Source organism: Cherax quadricarinatus, chromosome 60, assembly GCF_038502225.1.
Source record: "Cherax quadricarinatus isolate ZL_2023a chromosome 60, ASM3850222v1, whole genome shotgun sequence".
Classification (NCBI taxonomy): Eukaryota; Metazoa; Arthropoda; class Malacostraca; order Decapoda; family Parastacidae; genus Cherax; species Cherax quadricarinatus.
Window position 1 is genome coordinate 1563888 of NC_091351.1, and position 23201 is coordinate 1587088.

Consider the following 23201-nt stretch of genomic DNA (forward strand, 5'->3'; position numbering starts at 1 on the left):
AGCCCACTGAAAGATTTGGTTGATGTCTGCCTGGAGCTTTGCAGTGTCTGCAATGGAAGACACTGTCATGCAGATTCGGGTGTCATCTGCAAAGGAAGACACGGTGCTGTGGCTGACATCCTTGTCTATGTCGGATATGAGGATGAGGAACAAGATGGGAGCGAGTACTGTGCCTTGTGGAACAGAGCTTTTCACCGTAGCTGCCTCGGACTTTACTCTGTTGACGACTACTCTCTGTGTTCTGTTAGTGAGGAAATTATAGATCCATCGACCGACTTTTCCTGTTATTCTTTTAGCACGCATTTTGTGCGCTATTACGCCATGGTCACACTTGTCGAAGGCTTTTGCAAAGTCTGTATATATTACATCTGCATTCTTTTTGTCTTCTAGTGCATTTAGGACCTTGTCGTAGTGGTCCAATAGTTGAGACAGACAGGAGCGACCTGTTCTAAACCCATGTTGCCCTGGGTTGTGTAACTGATGGGTTTCTAGATGCGTGGTGATCTTGCTTCTTAGGACCCTTTCAAAGATTTTTATGATATGGGATGTTAGTGCTATTGGTCTGTAGTTCTTTGCTGTTGCTTTACTGCCCCCTTTGTGGAGTGGGGCTATGTCTGTTGTTTTTAGTAACTGTGGGACGACCCCCGTGTCCATGCTCCCTCTCCATAGGATGGAAAAGGCTCGTGATAGGGGCTTCTTGCAGTTCTTGATGAACACAGAGTTCCATGAGTCTGGCCCTGGGGCAGAGTGCATGGGCATGTCATTTATCGCCTGTTCGAAGTCATTTGGCGTCAGGATAACATCGGATAGGCTTGTGTTAATCAAATTTTGTGGCTCTCTCATAAAAAATTCATTTTGATCTTCGACTCTCAGTCTGGTTAGCGGCTTGCTAAAAACTGAGTCATATTGGGACTTGAGTAGCTCACTCATTTCCTTGTTGTCATCTGTGTAGGACCCATCTTGTTTAAGTAGGGGCCCAATACTGGACGTTGTTCTCGATTTTGATTTGGCATAGGAGAAGAAATACTTTGGGTTTCTTTCGATTTCATTTATGGCTTTTAGTTCTTCCCGCGATTCCTGACTCCTAAAGGATTCTTTTAGCTTAAGTTCGATGCTTGCTATTTCTCTGACCAGTGTCTCCCTACGCATTTCAGATATATTGACCTCTTTTAGCAGCTCTGTTATTCTTTTCCGTCACCTGTAAAGGGAGCGCCTGTCTCTTTCTGTTTTACATCTACTCCTCCTTTTTCTTAGAGGAATAAGCCTTGTGCATACATCGAGTGCCACCGAGTTAATCTGTTCTAGGCATAAGTTGGGGTCTGTGTTGCTTAGTATATCTTCCCAGCTTATATCGGTTAGGACTTGGTTTACTTGGTCCCACTTTATGTTTTTGTTATTGAAGTTGAATTTGGTGAATGCTCCCTCGTGACTAATCTCCTTATGTCGGTCTGGGGCTCCGCGCATACATGACTGAACCTCAATTATGTTGTGATCTGAGTATATTGTTTTTGATATGGTGATATTTCTTATCAGATCATCATTGTTAGTGAAGATGAGGTCTAGTGTATTCTCCAGTCTAGTAGGCTCTATTATTTGCTGGTAGTAGGCAATATTTTCTCTAACTATACATTAATAATAAAAATAGTTGTCGAGATAACTCAAAATGTTGTAAATGCTGTCTAGTGAATACGCAAGTGAGAGTAAATGAGAAAAAGGAAGAAAGGGAGGGGAAAAGCACAGCATATTTTCTACTTATCATAAGCAACTAGTTGCAGAGATGACTCATAGTATGTTACTTCATATCCTAAGAGTGAGAATACCTGAGAGATAGTTTAAAAAAATGAGAGGGAGGGGGAACGTCACCAAATACACCTACCATTCGACTTACGACCTGCTCGACCTAAGACCACTCGACTTACGACCGTGTTTTTTTTGCCAAATTTCTGGGAAATAAACAACTATTTGTGTTGTACACAGTGTTTATCCTAAACCTTACAGCATAAAATACAGTACTAACAGCATAAAAAGTAAAGTAAAACATGAAATACCAAAATAAAACAAAATAAAGTCATTACAAAAATATGATGTTGATATTCAGTAGTAAAGTTCGACTTACGCCCATTTCGACTTACGACCGGTTTCTCGGAACCGAACTCGGTCGTAAGTCGGATGGTAGGTGTATTACAGTGGCTATTAATATAGAGCTTACTGAAATAATTACCTGGTAAAGGGGAAATTAAAAAATTGCTATGCGCTGGAGTGACAGAACATGACATGTACTGAGTGACGGTGAAAATGTTTCTTCTTTTTTGGGTCACCCTGCCATTGTAGTAGATGGCCAGCGTGTTAAAAAAAAATCGTTTACTGAAAAGGCACCTCCTTGGATTTTTTAAAAATGTGCTGAAGAATTAAGTTATCCCCTCTAATATATACACAGCACATCCTGAATGATTGGAAAATGGCAAACATCGTGCTGATGTTGAAATAAGATGAAAGGGATGAGCCTTTAAACTATAGGCCTAACATGCACTGTGGTAAAGATTCTGGAAAAAACAGAAAATTTAATAAAATACTTAATGAGAAAACTTGGTAAATACCAAACAAAACTTCCACACCAAAATGAAAGTTAATATCACAGACATTCAGATGAAGCAAGCAAAGAACAAGGATCAACCATTAAAGAAGCAGCTCATCAACTCACTGATATTAAACACACTAGAACTCCCACAAGAAGATGACAGACAAATGTTTTCAAACTGATTAAAATAATTAGTAAAATTTTATTAAACAAACAATCCTAGTCATATCAAAAATGTAAATAGGTTAGGTAAGCAAGGTCAGAAGCACAAGACCAATCCTACTTCATGTTAATGACTAAATATTATACAGACTTCATCAAGGTATACACAGGGTGGTACAACACAACTACAGATACTCCTTGACTTATGATGGTTCAACGTATGATATTTCAACTTTACTATGGTGCAAGAGTAATTACTGTACTTTGGAGAGGAGACTTAAGATAATTACTCGGCATGAAGGTGGCAAGTTCCTAACTTGTATACATTTTTTTTTACTTTTCAATACTGGTATTTAGTTACTTACAGTAATTATGTGTTTATTAACTTATTAAGTGACAGTAGTTATTTATTCACTTATTTTTTCAGCAAGACAGTGATGAAGTGAATGATAATGAAAGTTTTTCTTATTCAGTCCACCCTACCTTGGTGGGAGAAGGTTGATGTGTTAATAAAAATCAAATCAAATTCATATTCAACTTACGATATTTTCAACTTGTGATAGGTTCGTCAGAATGTAACCCCATTATAAGTCTTTCAAGTAATACAGAGGCACAAGATATGGATAATATTTCCGTGAGGACAAATGTTTCTAGAGCAGTTATGTAAATAAAAAAGAAGCAAACCTGTTAATTGTCTTGTGACTTGCGAGCCATATTGGACGAGCGAACAAGATGCTTAAAGATTGTAATCCATGGCCTGGCCATGTTTGTCATATACCAACTGAAACAAATTGCACCAAAAGACATTCTGAACTATTATACAGACTTTAGATAACCTTTGATGTAGAATAATGAAATCAATTTTTTAAGTGTAAATTAAAATAATAAAAAGCTTTTTTGAACATACTATATGAAATAACCTATGAAAAACTACAGAGGGTAACCTATTTCATATCTGATACTGCCATATTAACCATATAAAACCTCAATTCACTCTTATAAACAGTAGTACATACTGTACTAATTAAAAGAAAGTGAAAAGGGATTCTTTCATTATTGTATTCTATCAGTACAGAGGAATCTCCTATATTCTATTACTAGTAGGTACTATTTGTTTTGAGATAAAATAGCATTGTTACCTACCATGGCTTGTTCCAATTTCGAGTGTGATGTTTTCAACTTTTTGGTAGTGTCCTCGAGACGGCTATTCAGGTCATCCAGTTTTCTCTTACGTGTACTGAGAGCTTTGCTGAACAAGTAAAATAATTTATTTGTGAATCCTTATTACTATTAATAATGACTCTTCAACATAATTACAATGGCAAGACAACTAAATCTGCACCCTAATTTTTGAGGTATAAAATTTATTGCAGTAATGCAAACACTGCTAGTGCACAGCCAGTGACCCATACAGTAATCTTGAAAACAGTAAAAAAAAAAAAAAAGCAAATTTTAAATTCTCTCTGCAATAAAACTATGGTAAACTAGCCAATTAAACTTCTGAATACAGTACTACCAACAAGTAATAAAAATTTTACTTACCATTTATGGAAATGTAATTAAGCTTTTCTTCGTTGCATATTATTTACGACTGTGAAATAGTGTTTTATTTCTGGTAAACTTAACTAATGATATATGCTAACATGTTTCACTTTAATTACTGTTTAAATACTATGCTGTAAGAGCATAAAATGTTCATTATGAGAAATGTCATTCTAATACAGGTAGGTCCCATTTTATGATGGTTCGTTTTACAACTTTTCACATGAACAACCTTTTCAAAATTACTTAAAAAACTGCAAAAATTGAAATATGAAAATAACAAAAACTCACATCTCAGTAACACACAGCAGCAACACCTGTGAGTCAAAACACAATGATTTTTGTAGGGACTGAGCCAGTTTTGGAAGTGGCTAATGATGTTTCTCGAATGGCTAATGATGTTTCTCGAATGGCTAAGAATGTTGGTATTGACAATGTTTATCCAGATGATGTTCACCAGTTACTGGTGAGCCACTTTTGAGGGAGGAACTGGAGGAACTGGCTGTGCAACTTTAACAACATGAAGCTGACACACCAGAGGAAGTGGAAGAGTTGAAGCCAATCAAGACATTAAATACAAAACATATTAAGAATGCTCTTGCCAAATTTCATAATGCATTTGATGAACTGTGATAATGATCCTGATTGGGAATGTAGACATGACATCTAAAGAGGTGTCAACATGATGTTGAAGCTCTATGATAACATTTTGTAAGAAAGAAGTAGGAAGTCATTCCAGATGTCAATACTGCAATTCTTGACAAAGAAGGGGGAGGAACCCTCAGGACTCGACGACCTTCAACCAGGAACCTTCCAATAATGTTGTCCCATTATGTCGCTGTCACATAAATTAGAGAATTGGCCAAACAGTGGCATACAGACATACTCAAGCAATGGCTCCACAGGATGAAAGTTTAAATTTTATTTGATTGTTTTATGTATAAGTATAAATAAAACATGTATGTACATATTTAAATGTTTAAAATATTTAATTATTTATAAAAAAAATAGCAATATTAGTACATACATACTTGGGAAAATTTTTGATAATTTTGGAACTTATCTCATTTACTGTTTAGAGTGACATCCAAATTGTCATATCTGTGCACCTCTGCAAAAACAATAATTGTGTGAATTATGGTGAGAGTGTTTTATTTTTTGGGGGTCACCCTGCCTCGGTGGGAGATGGCCAACATGTTAAAAAACAAAATGGTCTTGTTTTACACTTTTTCATTTTAAGATCCTGTTTTGCTGGAACCTAAACCTGTTGGAAAATGGGTCCCACCTGTACTGAAAAATCCTTAATTCCAAAAAAATGTATGTAAATTTGGCTCCATTTAAACTCACCTTGGGAATGCCCAGAAGTAGACACACGTGCCAATTTTATCTGTGTCTACCATAGCATCATCAACCAACGACTGTACAATGTCTTTTACTGCTTGAGAGATAACTCCCTTCTCTTTAGGTGCAATCTTTTCCAACTCCTGGAATGTAAATACAAAATAAAGTAAGAAATACTTAAGAAAAATGTTCTTAGAAAAGAGAAGGTGCATTAAGTATCAACAGAAAATTACTTTTAAAATCTAGGATGAACTACTACTGTTAATATAAAAATATCAACAAAAAACACTACTGATTGAAACAACTTAATCAACAGTCAAGGCTTAACACTTTGTCTCCCACAGTATATGGGTTTTTGGAGACTAATGGCACTTAATTATGCTGTGAGTGGTAAATTTTGGGATAGACATGTGAAAATGGGTCCATGTGGCTGACATGCACAGTATACAAATGATTCCTGCTGTCACGCAGCACATAACAGAAACAACTAACTTCTGACAATATTCTGAGTTAAAACTGACTTTGAAGCCTTTTATAGGGTCTTTTTTATGGATTTTTTGGCAGTTCCTTGGTGTTAATAAACCAGGAGAGAAACTAATGAAAGGAAGACAATTCTGGTCAGTTTCAAACAAGCAGTAACCTGAAATAGGCCATAAAAGGGCAGAAATATTAAATTTTTAGTATTTTCCTGAGGAAGAGCAGAAGGATCTCCCATATCTCCTCCTGTTTGTTTCATAGGTTTTAACTAGGGCTGCTTCAATTATTGGAATGGCCTAAACCATGACCAGTCATTCTTGGCTATATTTTATTAGCTGAGACATAAGGTAAAACTTAATTTTGTGTGTGTGTGTAATGATGAATTCAAAGTGTAGAGCTAGTGTTATTTAGGAGAGACCAAAGGACATCAAAAGTGAACAGAGAAAAGATTGCTTTAGTCGCTGGAATGCCTAAACTATTCATTTTGGACTCTTTAAATTGGAACGTGTTGGATTTTGTGTAAAATTAGCCAAATTACCAAATTCTGGGCACAAATGCCAATGCTTGCCTAGCAAATCTGAGTGGCTTTCAGGAATCTCAACAGTAATTCTAGGTACTTTATACAACATATGTCAGGCCCATCTTGGAGTATGCAACACCAGTATGGAACCCACACCTGAGGAAGCATGTTAAGAAAGCTGAAAAAGTGCAGAAGTATGCAATGAGACTAATTACAGAGCTAAATGGTATGAATTATGAGGAAAGGCTACAGGAATTTAATCTAATGACCCTGGAGGCCAGAAGGACAAGGGAAGACATGATAACCCACAAAATACTCTGTGGAACTGATAAGGCAGACAGAGACAGGCCGTTTGAAAGGCAGGAAACAGGCACTTGGGGGCATGGCTGGAATCTAAAGACAGATGAGTCACAGATATCAGGAAGTGTTTCTTCAGTTTCAGGGTGGTCAGGAAGTGGAAATGACTCTGATGAAGTGGTGGAGGTACAGTTTAATGAACAGAAACAACAGAGCCCATGAGGCTAGGACAGAAAATCCTGCAACCACATATGAGCCAACGCATGCACACACACACACAAAAGCACATCATGAAATTAAAAAAGTGCAAAGGTTTGCAACAAGACTAGTCTTGGAGCTAAGGGGTATGTCCTACAAGAGAGGTTGAGGGAAATCGACCTGACGGCACTGGAGGACAGAAAGGATAGTGGGGACATGATAACGACACACAAAATACTGTTAGGTATAAGGACACAAGTGCAACTTATGTGACATTTTATTGTGGCAACATTTCGGTCTCCAGGAGCTTGTCAAGCCGTTACAATGTAAAATTGAGAGGAACTGACAAGGTGGATAGGGACAGAATGTTTCAGAGATGGGACACAGCAAAAAGGGTTACAACTAGAAGTTGAAGACTCAGATGAGTAACAGGGGTGCTAGGAAGTATTTCTTCAGCCATAGAGTTGTCAGAAGTGGAACAATCTGGAGAGGATTTAGTGGAGGCAGGATTCATATACAGCTTTAAAGAGAGATATGATAAAGCTCATAGAGCAGGGAGTGGACCTAGTAGTGACCAGTGAAGAAGCGGGGCCAGGAGCTATGACTTGACCCCTGCAACCACAAATATGTAAGGTACGTATACACACACATACTGAAAGACTCTGCAAGACTGTCATATGTCATTACTTTGGTTCAGTTAAAATGTTTGCACACACACACACACACACACACACACACACACACACACACACACACACACACACACACACACACACACACACACACACACACACACACACAAATGGAACAGCTTAAGATAGCTTTCACATGGTACTACCTTGAGCTGGAAAAAATCCTTCCTCTCATAAAATAACTCCATCATCTTTTGCCGCTTCTCTTCGTGGCTCAATCCCTTACGACGAGACATCCTGGAAGATCTCTCTCAATCTGCAACATCATCACAATTGTCTACAAAATCGATCATTTGTTAATGATTTCTTTAAACAAAATATTACAGGTTATAATTTATGTATCAGCTGAAGAACATGTACTCATGACCACCTCAAGTGAAGATTCTACTGCAGTGTTACGTTGGGGGAGAGAAGTTTTTTCAGGTCATATTTTACTGACAAATAACGAAAAATCACTATCAGCGTCGATTAGCATTCTCAAATAATGTTCTCAGTAATTAAGGTGCTTGACTGAACTTATATGTACAGTGAAGATTCTCTGTACATTCTATAGGTCTTCGACTTCACCTGCCTTGAATGGAGCTGTTAGTGTACAGCAGCATTCCAGCCTAGAAATAAAAGGCGACTTAAAAAAAGATCATTAGCATAGCATACCTTGTTTTGAAAGTTCTCATCATCGATCCTATAATTATCCTAGCAGATGTGATAGTGACAGTGTTGTGATCCTTGAAAGTGAGATCCTCGGACATTAACACTCCCATGTCCTTCACATTACTTTTTCACTCTATTCTGTAGTTAGAGTTTGAAGTACACTCCGTTCTATTCTTTCCTCAAGTTTTCCATAACGGAGCAACTAAATTTGTCCTCATTGAACATCATTTTGTTTTCCGTTACTCACTGGAGTATATATCCGTCTGGAGATTTACTGTCTCATTGGATGACATATTCATGCAAATTTTAGTATCGTGGCAAAAAGAAGACACGATACTATGGTTTACGTCTCTGTCTGTCTGATATGAGGATGAGGAACAGGATGGGGGAGAATAATGTGCCTTGTGGAACACAGCTTTTCACTATGGCAACCTCTTAACTTAACGTTTACCATTACTCTGTGTTCTATTAGTTAGAAAGCTGAAGATCCATCTGCCCACTTTTCCAGTTATTCATTTAGCACGCATTCTGTGCGCTATTACACCATAATCGCATTTGTCGAAGTTTTTTGTAAGGTCTGTGTATACTATATCTGCATTCTGTTTGTCCTCCAGCGCACCCAAGACCATGCCATAGTGGTCCAGTAGTTGTGAGAGAGAGGAGCGACCTGCTCTAAACTCATGTTGCCCTGGATTGGATTGTGGTCAGAAGTAATGTAAAGCCAAAACAACAGTGCATAAGTGTTCGCAATCTTTATTGCAAACACTTATGCACTGTTGTTTTGGCTTTACATTACACCAAGAAGTGTAAATAATAGGGGTCCTCAGGTCATGCTTCAACTTTATATATCCTTGGGTAAGGTCTCGAATTATGCTGCACAGTTCTGATCTCCACATTACAGAATGGACATAAATCTCCTGGAAAACATACAGAGAAGGATGACGAAGTTGATCCCATGTATCAGAAATCTTTCCTACCTGAACAGACTGAGGGCACTGAGTCTACACTATCTGGAAAGGTGTAGAATTAGGGGAGGATATGACTGAAGTTACAAATGGCAAACAGGAATAAATACGTCATATCTGCTCAACAACATTTGCAGTTTGTTACAAAAGTTCGCTGTACCTAAAAACCACCTCAATGTAGCATAAAACAAAGGCTGAAATAGGGTATTTATTAAGAAGTCGTATCAACACAGTACACAAACAAGTCACTATCTACCCAGAGATAGGATTACAGCAGCCATGTGCGTTATATAGTCCCGCCCACTTCCTCTCTTTCCCTCTCTCTCTCTCTCTCTCTCTCTCTCTCTCTCTCTCTCTCTCTCTCTCTCTCTCTCTCTCTCTCTCTCTCTCTCTCTCTCTCTCTCTCTCCCCTCACACATACACCTCCTCTCCCTCTACTGTATGAATGTTCTAAAAAAAATGGCTGCTTGAGTTCAAACCCAATAAATGACGCGATAAAAAAAAGTTGAAATATGACGGACAACACAGTATGTATCACATAAGTGGAAACAAGTCCATGCATCACACAGAGATACATAAACGTCAAACGTTATGTCACCTCTGAGCCAGTCACAAACAGGATATCAACTGATAACGTTAAAAAAAGAAATCTGGAAACGTGTGTCGATATTTGGCTGTGTAAGCAATCTTAATTTTGAAAAGGATGGACGGGTAAGCCAGTGGAAGGCCTCGGTCAAATGACCAAAAGCTCCAGTGTCTTGTCATTATATAACTAAGACCCGCGTCAGTAAACACTTGTCCTGTTTCCTGACGAATCTTACCTAACAGTTGAGAAACTACCCCCCCCCCCCCAAAAAAAAAGGAATTTCACAAAGATTCCTTCAGAACTGCATGGTGTACTTTGTAAGACCAAGATGAGTACGCAGCGCCACCTGTGCACTCATCTTGCGCTTCACTCCTCATGATAAATATAATAATAATCTTTATTTCTACAAGTATATGTACAAGGTATACAGACCATAGCTGACATCAGTGACATATTACTATATAGAAAGCCCTTGTTTTGCAGAGCATTTCGGAGAAATTAAGTCAATTTTGTTCCCAGGATGCGACCCCACGCCAGTCGACTAATACCCAGGTACCTGTTTTACTGCTAGGTGAACATGGACAGCAGGTGTCTTAAGGAAACACGTGCTAACGTGTTTCCTTTTCCCATACCTGGGATCGAACCACGGACCTCACTGTGTGAGGTGAGTGCGCTACCAACTCAGCTTAGGAAAACCTCAAGAAAACCTGTACAGGCGGACATATTTACTAGCAGAATATTCTAGTTTTTGAGGAAAAACGTTTAAGTTATGAGGATTGACTAAAATAACAATGGATAGGATCAAGACCATGAAGGACGAATACAATAATCATACCAAAGATATATAGATCACCACGAGGCTAGACAGACAGCGGAGCACACAAGTAGCTGTACCCGCCTAGTTGTACTCACCTAGTTGAGGTTGCAGGGATCAAGTCCAAGCTCCTGGCCCCGCCTCTTCACTGGTCGCTACTAGGTCACTCCCTGAACCGTGAGCTTTATCATACCTCTGCTTAAAGCTATATGGATCCTGCCTCCACTACATCGCTTCCCAAACTATTCCACTTCCTGATTACTCTGTGGCTGACGAAATACTTCTAGCATCCCTGTGATTCATCTGTGTCTTCAACTTCCAACTGTGTCCCTTTGTTGCTGTGTCCCATCTCTGGAACATCCTGTCTTTGTCCACCTTGCCAATTCCTCTCAGTATTTTGTATGTCGTTATCATGTCCCCCCTATCTCTCCTGTCCTCCAGTGTCGTCAGGTTGATTTCCCTTAACCTCTCCTCGCAGGACATACCTCTTAGCTCTGGGACTAGTCTTGCTGCATACCTTTGCACTTTCTCTAGTTTCTTTACGTGCTTGGCTAGGTGTGGGTTCCAAACTGGTGCCGCATACTCCAATATGGGCCTAACGTACACGGTGTACAGGGTCCTGAACGATTCCTTGTTAAGATGTCGGAATGCTGTTCTGAGCAAACCTCAGACTGAGGTTTGTCAAAATTTCTCCTGTTTAAGAATTTAGTGTGTGTGTGTGTGTGTGTGTGTGTGTGTGTGTGTGTGTGTGTGTGTGTGTGTGTGTGTGTGTGTGTGTGTGTGTGTGTGTGTGTGTGTGTGTGTGTCTATATATATATATATATATATATATATATATATATATATATATATATATATATATATATATATAATTATATATATATATATATATATATATATATATATATATATATATATAATTATATATATATATATATATATATATATATATATATATATATATATATATATATATTAGAAATTCGGCTGTAACTCAAGCAAAAACCATAAATGTTAGGTATATATCATATTAGCCGATTAACGATAAAGAGGTTGAGCCCAAGAGCTGGAGTTTGATCGCCATAATCACTTATCTATCATGTTAACAAAAAAAAGCAGCAGCTAGTAACTTGCCTTCGCCCAAGTTGCTGAACAAACATTGTTTTTACGCAGGTGAATTTACAAGCTAAGAGCTGCTACTATCCTACCTCAGCTCATTTCAACACTCAGCTCTATTTACGGTGTACCAACATCCCTTGAGATGCCACCCACAACACTCGACTAACACCCAGGTGCCTACTTGCTGCTATAAACAGCGGCAACAGGTGTAAGCAAACATGCCCATTCTATTGTCAACTCTCATTATCTGCAGGGATCAATGCAACCATAGCAATTGTATACTGTGTGGGGGGCAGTGATCCCCCAGAACCATCACCAGGTACTGGTAGGTAGGTGGGTGGGTCTGCCACGTGTTTACAACAGCGTGCTATCCTCTGATTGGCAGCTCCATAACCATAACGTCACTGGCAGTGCCTGCCATTGGCAGAGGCCATGTGACGTCACTAAGAGTGCCAGCTCAGGTTGCTTAGATACGACACTGTAAACATTCAAGCATGACGCCCGTGCCTATCATAATATTCCACTAGTAAACATTTTATCGATGATACTCCTAAACATTAACGTTAATTCAAAAGTCGTTATGTGCGATTTTGCTTACAAATGAGTTCCGTTAATAAAGGTAATCTAATATATAGAATCCTTGGTAGTGAAAAGTGCATGAGAGACTGAGTATGGAACAACATACGTTCTCTGTACTTTTGTGTGAAATTGCTGTTTATACCAAATTGTGATACCATATAACGCAGATGAAGAAAGATTATCGCCAAGTGATCAGTGTATAGAAGATTAGCTATATGGCGAAAGTGTGCTCCTCCCCCCCAAATATAGTCCTCCCACCACTAGCAAATGCAGTGAGGTTACCTTCCCCCACTACACACTAGTCGCTCTCCTGACACACTCACGCCTCCCACTCCGCCTACGTGTCTACATTTAATCCCCGCACACACTACACTAAATCCTCACCTGGTACACGAGCCACGAGTACTGGCATACGGGAGTGCATGCGTGCGTAGTTTACGTTGAAGATCCAGCGACTCCACGACGATCATTAAGGGCACAATTACCTGTAGACTAATCCCAAAAATACTGGCCAAGGCAAGCTCGAAATATATACGTGGTGACAGTTATACATTTCTAAATGCATATACGCTGTGCGAGAATGCATGTGCTCGCGGTACGGGTGATGGTGTAAGCAAGTAGGGGGGCGTGGTAGGTGTGGGCGTGGCAGGTGTGGGCGTGGCAGGTGTGGGCGTGGCAGGTGTGGTCGTGGCAGGTGTGGCCGTGGCAGCTTCTGGCGTGGCAGCTGTGTGCTTGAACCACTATTAGGCAAGCATCCATCATGTCTGCATCAACACGCCGGAGGGGCCAGGCAGGCAGCACCAGCAAATCTAACAAGACGCAAAACAAAAATTCGGAGACAGAGCAACAAGACAGCCAGGAGCTACAGACAGAGGAGTGTGAAGAAGGTAATCACCCGGGAGTGCTGGAGGCTATATGCAGACTGTTCACCATCCTAGTAAAGGGATTCGCTGCCTTAGTGCTCTTCGTGATCCTCTTCAACTTAGTGCTGGTGGTGCTGAACAAGACGGTGTTCAGCGGTAAGCTCACCCAATATATTCCTGCTAAGGACTGGAAAGATATCTTAGGACACTAGCCCTAGTAACCTAGATATACTCTCCTGCCCGAAGTTCAGCCCCCACACACCTCTGAGATAACCAGTAGACTCTTCCGTAGATTGTTGCCCTTATCAGCCACTCCCGTGAGTTCAAGTATAATCAAATTACTGCAGCTGATAAGCATAAAAAGTACAAGTATACCTCATATTCATTGTACAGACACCAAAACATATGGAGGATGGCTGAAATATAGCCATACACATGACGTGAGCGATGACTTGAACACGTATCTCGTTTTCTAAGTTAAAAAAACTTATTAATATATCGTACATAAACCTTGCAGACACCAGGAAAACAATAAAGATATATAAATGCAGATGTTATATAGCACGCATAAAACGAGCCACACAACCTCGTTTGCCATTCTAAGTCACCAACATAATTTATTCCGCATAAAAAAAATGCGTACGAAATAGTGCCTTTATATTACAAAAACTAATCTTTCTTAGTCCCGAATTCTTGTGAGAAATGTAATCTGTAATCCGATATAGAAGAGAAATAAAGAAAACCAGAGCGAGTGAATTTAATGAGAGACAAAATAATTAATTCATGGTCGCCAGTGCCAACGATACAAACCTGGAGGGTTTACTAACAACAGCTGGTTAGTGCAGGAGCCGAGTCACCAGCTACAAACCTCCAGGTAAAGGGGAGGCCGAGTCCAGGGAGTAAGTGAAGGATTCCTGGAGGAGGAGGAGGAAGCTGCAGCAGCAGTCATGATGGGACGAACACAGTTACGAGTGACCTGCATCATGGCCTTGCTTACTATCGTCTGTATCAACACTGTTATATTCCTCTCCTCTTACGACCCCAGCCCTGTCACGCAAGGTGAGACTTGTACCATATAACCGTTATCATACCACCACCACTCACACAACCACTACCATCCCCACACTACCATCACTCCCACACCACCCCCAAATCCCCACCACCACACCATCCCCACACTACCACACCACCCCCACACTACTGTCAATATAATTATCTATAGGTCATGTAAGTATAGCAGCAACCAGTATAAGGGTTGGTAGAAAGGTGTGTACCTAGTAACACTATATTGTATTCCTCCGCACCTCTCTGTATGAGCTGGTCACTGGCGATCTGGACTTGGAAGATGTAAGATCTCAGCTTGACAGACGAAAATACTGCTGCTTTATGAACCTATACCCAGAGCAACAACGTCTCTCTTTCTGATGCTCCACTCTACCCACAACACACCACACAATTACCACTACCATTATACACCATTGCCACAACACCCTTACCACTACAACCGCACCCCATTACCACAATACACTACCTGCTGTATAGCCCTTGTGGCTTAGCGCTTCTTTTTGATTATAATAATAATAACAATACACTACCACACACCATAATCACACACTATAATCAGTTGATTAAGCAAGTTGTAAAGGCTATCATCGGTTACTTATATTACACAAAGTATTTTCACGAGAACTTTGTGTAATATATCATCGCGAATACCCCAACAACTGCGTACGCCCTCAACTAATCAGATAATATCCATCACCTAGGTTGCTCGACCTTGTGATACACCACATGAACATTACTGAACGACAGGTGTTGCCGAGAAGTATGATAGCTAAAATTTCGCCTATACAACGGATTGGGATTCAGTGGCAAAGCAGGTGTTAATTCCGACTAGTTTCATTCTGATAAATTAGACACATGTGCAACTCTTGGGTATCTTTATTGAGGAAACGTTTCGCCACACAGTGGCTTCATCAGTCCATACAAAGGAGAATCTTGAAGAACAGGAGGAGAATGAGGTAATCAGTCCCTCAACCTTGAGTCGATGTGGTCAGTCCATCAATCTATTCAAGATTGATGGACTGACCACATCGACTCAAGGTTGAGGGACTGATTACCTCATTCTCCTCCTGTTCTTCAAGATTCTCCTTTGTATGGACTGATGAAGCCACTGTGTGGCGAAACGTTTCCTCAATAAAGATACCCAAGAGTTGCACATGTGTCTAATTTATCAACATGTCGGTTCTCTGAACCATTCATCTACATAGTTTCATTCTCATTTCTTCTCATTCATGCACACACTTCTCTAATGGTCAACCATGATTCGACCCAAGAGAAAATCTCTCTATACCATGTGCCGCTACTTTCATGTGTGTGGGACTTTATCAAAGGCCTTACTAAAGTCCATACACACTATCGTATTCTTTATCTTGGTCAACCACCTCGAATACCTTAGTAAACTAGTAAATTCGTAAGACAAGAATGTCCCTTTGCAAAAATGCACTGAGATTCACTGAACAAATTGTAGTATCATCAAGGTAGCCTCGAACTGCATCCGTAATTATTCATTGTCAACTTTCCTACTATTCATATAAGGCAGACTGATCTATAATTTCAAACTAAGAAAGCATCTCATAACTTGTAAGAAGTATCATTTGCCATTTTTTATTTATCCGGAAACATATACGTTCGTAGTGATCTGCTGAAAAGACTAGCTAATGGTTTACTAAGTTCCTTCCTACATTCTTTCAGAACTCTTGAAAACAGCTTGTCAGGACCTGGTGACTTATTTGATTTCAGACTTAATTTTCAGTCTGTCTAGTTGTCTAAGGACGAGGTCTCTAGTGACTGATCTTACATAATTTATCCCAGTCCTGCGGTCACTACACTAGCCAGAGCTGGTATACACCAGCCAGAACTGGCCTACACCAGCCAGAGCTAGTATACACCAGACAAAGCTGATCTACACCAGTCAGAGCTGGTCTACACCAGCCAGAGCTGGTCTACACCGGCCAGAGCTGGTATACACCAGCCAGAACTGGCCTACACCAGCCAGAGCTGGTATACACCAGACAAAGCTGATCTACACCAGTCAGAGCTGGTATACACCAGTCAGAGCTGGTATACACCAGACAGAGCTGATCTACACCAGCCAGAGCTGGTCTACACTAGTCAGAGCTAATCTACACCAGCCAGAGCTGGCCTACACCAGAGTTGATCTACACCAGTCAGCTGGTATACACCAGACAGAGCTGATCTACACCAGCCAGAGCTGATCTACACCAGTCAGAGCTGGTCTACAGCAGCCAGAGCTGATCTACACCAGCCAGAGATGATATACAGCAGCCAGAGCTGGTCTACACCAGTCAGAGCTGGTCTACACCAGTCAGAGCTGATCTACACCAGTCAGAGCTGGTCTACACCAGCCAGAGCTGATCTACACCAGTCAGAGCTGGTCTACAGCAGCCAGAGCTGATCTACACCAGCCAGAGATGATCTACAGCAGCCAGAGCTGATCTACACCAGCCAGAGCTGGTCTACACCAGTCAGAGCTGATCTACACCAGCCAGAGCTGATCTACACCAGCCAGAGCTGGTCTACACCAGCCAGAGCTGATCTACACCAGTCAGCGCTAGTCTACACCAGTTAGGGACCACCAACATCAAGGCATCTTTCCTGACGGGATTTTGACAAACAAAAATATCGTGGCCATTTAAAAATAAATGCACTGCTCTTCACTCATGGATTGTGGCTGCCAGTTTGTTAGGGTTTAAAAGTATGGCTCTCACGTGAGCTATTACTGCTATATTAAAGAACCGGTAAACTTGTAATGGTCATCCTGCAGATCAGGCGATGGCACGTAGTCAGGCTACAGACTGGTAAAGTACGGCTGCTTTATGTAAATATGAAACTATCAATTCAAAAGAGGGTTTCTCAACTGGTAAAGTCCCCCTGGTGGACAAAACGCCTTCACAATAAAATGCCATAACCCGCACTGTGTGTTATATTTATGCGGGTAATTAGGTTTGATTCAGGTATAACGAAGAGGTAGCTTCAGTGGGAGCGTAGCACTCGCTTTGAAGATCAAATGGTTATAATTTTAATTTTAATTTTTAAAGGGGTGGAGGGGTAAGCCAGCAGAAGGTCTCGGTCAGATGACCAAAAGCTCCAGCAGCGGGTTATCACATGACTAAGAACCGCCTCTGGAAACACTTGTCTTGTTTCCTGACAAATCTGACCTAACCTAACCTTTGAAGAACAAATAGGTCACTAAAGTAGCAATTCACCCATACACTAACATCTTAAATACTTGCATCTCTAAAATAAAGATTTCAGTAAATTCTTAGGATACATATATACACTGAGGGATACACATTCAGGATGTATACATTGTGCTGGGTATAGTCACCGCTACTAGCATGAACAATACACACAACTACTAGCATGAACAGTACACAATACTACTAGCATGAACAGTACACAATACTACTAGCATGAACAATACACGACAAAACTACAAGCATGAACAATACACACGACAAAACTACTAGCATGAACAATACATGACAAAACTACTAGCATGAACAATACACACGACAAAACTACTAGCATGAACAATACACACGACAAAACTACTAGCATGAACAAATACACGACAAAACTATTAGCATGAACAAATACACGACAAAACTACTAGCATGAACAATACACGACAAAACTACTAGCGTGAACAATACACACGACAAAACTTCTAGCATGAACAAATACACGACAAAACTACTAGCATGAACAAATACACGACAAAACTACTAGCATGAACAATACACGACAAAACTACTAGCATGAACAATACACACGACAAAACTACTAGCATGAACAATACACACGACAAAACTACTAGCATGAACACTACACACGACAAAACTACTAGCATGAACAATACACACGACACAACTACTAGCATGAACAATACACACGACAAAACTACTAGCATGAATACACACGACAAAACTACTAGCATGAATACACACGACAAAACTACTAGCATGAATACACACGACAAAACTACTAGCATAAACAATACACATGGTAAAACTACTAGCATGAATACACACGACAAAACTACTAGCATGAACAAATACACGACAAAACTACTAGCATGAACAATACACGACAAAACTACTAGCATGAACAATACACACGACAAAACTACTAGCATGAACAATACACACGACAAAACTACTAGCATGAATACACACGACAAAACTACTAGCATAAACAATACACATGATAAAACTACTAGCATGAATACACACGACAAAACTACTAGCATGAACAAATACGACAAAACTACTAGCATGAACAATACACGACAAAACTACTAGCATGAACAATACACACGACAAAACTACTAGCATGAACAATACACGACAAAACTACTAGCATGAATACACACGACAAAACTACTAGCATGAACAATACATGACAAAACTACTAGCATGAACAATACACATGACAAAACTACTAGCATGAACAATACACGACAAAACTACTAGCATGAGCAATACACACGACAATACTAGCATGAACAATACACACGACAAAACTACTAGCATGAATGCACACGACAAAACTACTAGCATGAATACACACGACAAAACTACTAGCATAAACAATACACATGATAAAACTACTAGCATGAACAATACACATGACAAAACTACTAGCATGAACAATATACATGACAAAACTACTAGCATAAATACACGACAAAACTGCTAGCATGAGCAATACACAAAACTACTAGCATGAACAATACACAAAACTACTAGCATGAACAATATGACACAAAAAATACTATCACAGGATGTTAAATTAATGTGCATCAATTAAAAAAAAACATTAAATTAGCAATGATAAAAGGCCCTCCCAAAAGTTACTTGAGGTCTCTACAGGCACCCCTGCAATAATTACAAAAACCCTAATATCAGGAATAACGGGTGAAGATGTGGGCACAGTTAAAATGTGCTCAACAGTCACCTATATGCCACAAGTCACACACAAAAAAGGGGCAGGAGTATCTGTAACCAGGTGGCTGTGGGTGAGGTGTGCATGTGATCCTTAAAAGTGATGATTTGTTAAGGAGTACCATACCTACATCCAGGCTCATCACTTTCCAAGGACAGAGTGATTTATGTGCATGAAGTCACCGTAAAGCAGAAATTGGCCACAGAGAAAATTAGTAATAGCACCCTTCACCTCAGTCTCTGCCCATTCACTTTGCTGTTCCTCTTCAGTCTCATTAGACAGGTGTCTTGGGATCTCCTGTTCTGGCTCCTTCAGACTCATGGCCAGCGATGAAGCGCCTTCATTGGAATACCAGCAATCTGCCTCTGCCAAGTAGTCTTCCTACAAAACTGTGCTGTCAAACTCACGTCATGCCTTGCCTAGTGGGTTACTCATGTAGCTTCCCATGAATATAACACACTGCTTGACCATCCAATTCTCTCCTGGACAAATCTTGATAATTTCTGAGATATTTGATAACATCCAAACACTATCAAATTTTGTGTAGTATTTTGTTTGGCTTACTACTGCTCTTTGTGATACACTTAAAAAAAATTAAGAGTATCTGTCTTCATACATTTCCTGTTATACCCACTGATTTTATTTTATGAGTGTTCTCCTTATGGTCACAAATGCTGAATGCTTTAGCATAACTGGGATAGATCACATCTGTTTTGCTTCTGTCATAGTGACATAACAGTTGCGAGAGGCAAGCTCTTCCTGCTCTAAAACAATGACTTAGATGTGTAGTTTGTTCTTTTCCATACAACCATTGCTTGACATCCTAGCACCCTCTCAAAATATATTTCTGATGTGTGATGTTAGTGCTACTGGCCAGTAGTGCTAACATCACACATCATGGTGGGGATTTTTTTTGCCATTGTGCTTCTGCCTCCTGTGTAATACTGGACTGTGTCTGGACATTTTAAAATGTGTTAATATTAACTGAACAGTGATTGGTATCTTTGTCCAGACTTACTGATGGACCCAAATGCTCCAGTGATCCTGGTTGCTGATGATGGTGAGGACAGACCTGTAGCGCTGCCCCAGGCAGCACCACCAAGAAAACAGCAGGTTGACAGAAACACACACTTCAACACTAGCTGGTCTTCAAAGAAGCGTGTGCATCTTATGTTTGGGTCAATGGCTAACAAGTTGGTGGTGCACTCCTACGAACAAGGGGGTGGTGGAGTGGCCTCTGAAGCCCTCAACTTACTCATTAATGAAGTCTTCTTCCTCTACCAACCACTGTACAAGTTAGCTGCTGAGGAGTCCAGTCCTGAAGTGAATCTCCTTGATATGGATGAGGTAAACTTTTCTCATACTTCACTCTCTTACAAATGAATAAATTGTACTTTCAAAATGTATATAATTGCTACAAAATTGGCCAACATTTATTTTTGTACATTTTGAAAAGCTACTGTTATGCAGAACTTTCAGGCAGATTAAAACTAGAATTTTAAACTACTAAACATTTAAACATTTATATAGGTGAAGTAAGAGTATTTGAATGCCAAATTTAATATAATATCTGAAAACAATAATATTAAACCTACTGATTGTTTTAAGTAGCAAAACTGTAGGTACTGTATATTAAAACAGCAATGGTAATAAAAAAGTAATAAAAACCCTTATTGACAATTTTAGTTATGATAATTATAGCGGTAACAATAAATACATCAGTATGATGAATGGTGACCAGTTGGAGTCTAGAGAAGCAGGTCACATTACATATGTTTGACACCTGTAAGTGATCTACATAAATTTGCATTAAATTCAGGTGTTTTTCACAATATTTTTGAAGCAGCTGGAAGATAAGAAACTTGCTAAACTCTAAGTATCAGCTTCTTAATTATTATTGTATTGACAGCCATACCCTTTTACTAGGAAGCGATATATCAGTTTTCTGCCAATACCATGCTCAATTTTAGGTCGCTACCAATACCATCAAAATTTGCCAATACCCACCAATACTTTGTCAAATCCCTATTTATTACTTTCATATTCACTTACCAAACTAATATTAATGATGCGTCTGTTAATTGCATGAAAGCTAAGCTAGTCTTGTGACTGAGGGCATTAAATTGGTATTTTCCATTACTGACAGTAACATAAACAGGAGTGAAGACCTTAACTATGTATGTATTTATTTATTTTCACTTTGTGAAGTATTAAACCCATGTGGATTATTCAGCATAAGGGGTAGAAGAAGCTGAATCCTCCTCCTGCTAATTGCTAGACATACTTGTTACTTTACCTCTTTGTATTTGCTGATTATCCAACTTTGTGTGGTGGCGGCCAGGCCAAACAAGGCGTAGAGTGGCTGCAGCAGGTTTTCAACTGTTCGCTGGCACAGCAGAAAGATCTTCTACATAAGCCCTTCCTTTGGAAGTCACACTCAGTGCGCTACACCTACACTACCCAGTGTCACAACCACAAGGTAGGAACAAAGGAAAAACATAAATTTCAAGCACTGGTATGCCAGGTTTCTCTGTATACATTTGTTAATTATTATTAAAAACACAGAAGAGACATACAGTGCCTTGAGAGTGGTGGGGAATATCAGGTTTGATCTTGAGAAGGGAAGAGGTTACTAATTCTTTGAATCAGAGATCCTTCACCACAATCAAGCAACCCATTTTAAGGATAAATGGGCTCAAGCTCCCCCTGTACCTTGGATGGGTTCTCAGAGTTCTTCTACTCCTAGAGCCCAGCCATGGGCCAGGTTTGTCTGGTGCTTGGCCAATTTTCATTGTATTATATTGACAGTCACCATGAAAGTATGATAGTTTAAGAAAATTTGACACATACTGAAAATTATGTCTTTAAAAAAATTTCTTTGATTTTTTCAGTATCTTATGATTTTTAAGCCCCAAGATTAAAATCCTAGCTTAAACCCTCACTCAGATTGAAATCCTAGCCACACCACTAGATTATGGGCAATTGTGTACAGTAAAATAATAATGTAATGTGATACAGGTAAACCTGGGAGAGTGTGTAGAGCGTGCTTGTACCCAACGGGGATTTCGCGCCGTTTACACTCCTCGACTTGGTATGCCACACATACACCAACTCGTCAAGGTATACACCAAGTATCTCAAGGTGAGTTACTCAACTAAAGCACTTTTAATATACTGTACAATGTTTAAATTTGATAGTACTGTATTATTTTACAGTACCTAAATGTTTGTATGAGGTGCTATCAAAAAGTTCCCACACTCAAATTTTCATGCACTCCTGAGTGAAATATGGTGGCAGCAGGTACAGGCAGGTTAGCCAGGATGGGTCCTGGCCCAGGGCTTCCCCATGTAGTGACCCAGCAGGGTGGCAGCAGTACAGTCCTTTGTGAAATAGTGTGGTGAGTTTCATTGCAGTTGGTCATCCCATTGAGGTTAGACATGGCGTACTGCGGTCTCAATTGCAACATCTCTGAACTGATCAGCAGATAGGGGACCTTTCAATGCTTCAGGCAGGGAGTTCCAGATATTAAGAGTCTTTTATGCACATTGAGTTTTTACACAGGGTTTAATCAGACACTGGGGCTGCCAAAGGAGGTTTTTGTGTCTTGTGTTATGCCAGTGTGTTTTGTTGCAGCTATCAAGGAAAAGTTCCAGAGGATTTATACTGGAATTGTTTGATATTTATAGAAGGCACAGTAGTATGTGTGCATATCTAACACACTCACAAAAGCCTGTTAGCTGTCCTGTAGCTACAATTAAATAGGAGGTTACAGGATTTGAAGATAGCT

The 23201-nt window shown here is 39.8% G+C and overlaps 2 protein-coding genes across 15 annotated transcripts in view; one reads left to right on the plus strand and one right to left on the minus strand.

Moving 5' to 3' along the window:
• Positions 1–21849, minus strand: part of LOC128694450 (meiotic nuclear division protein 1 homolog) — a 32069-nt gene extending 10220 nt beyond the window's left edge. Inside the window, exons 1-4 of one of the 9 annotated variants that reach the window (XM_053784574.2) lie at positions 21711–21849; positions 7954–8063; positions 5630–5766; positions 3884–3989 (exon numbers count right to left, since the gene is read on the minus strand). In XM_053784574.2, the coding sequence (XP_053640549.1) occupies positions 3884–3989; positions 5630–5766; positions 7954–8043 (333 nt within the window). In that variant the 5' untranslated portion in view covers positions 8044–8063; positions 21711–21849. Of the gene's footprint in view, positions 1–3883; positions 3990–5629; positions 5767–7953; positions 8064–8177; positions 8200–8461; positions 8669–10921; positions 11429–12905; positions 13038–13416; positions 13553–14194; positions 14331–14688; positions 14894–14915; positions 15044–21710 lie in introns of those variants that run through there. The other 8 variants (XM_053784577.2, XM_070097866.1, XM_053784576.2 and 5 more) reach the window with 8 other exon arrangements.
• The window catches only part of LOC128694448 (uncharacterized), a 41140-nt gene that overhangs the window by 13712 nt on the left and 4227 nt on the right, over positions 1–23201 (plus strand). For 3 of the 6 annotated variants that reach the window (XM_053784566.2, XM_053784569.2, XM_053784571.2), the window contains exons 1-4: positions 13643–14443; positions 20427–20761; positions 21756–21893; positions 22433–22555. In XM_053784566.2, coding sequence (XP_053640541.2) covers positions 14332–14443; positions 20427–20761; positions 21756–21893; positions 22433–22555 — 708 coding nt within the window. In that variant the 5' untranslated portion in view covers positions 13643–14331. Of the gene's footprint in view, positions 1–12411; positions 12562–13642; positions 14444–20426; positions 20762–21755; positions 21894–22432; positions 22556–23201 lie in introns of those variants that run through there. The other 3 variants (XM_053784570.2, XM_053784567.2, XM_053784568.2) reach the window with 3 other exon arrangements.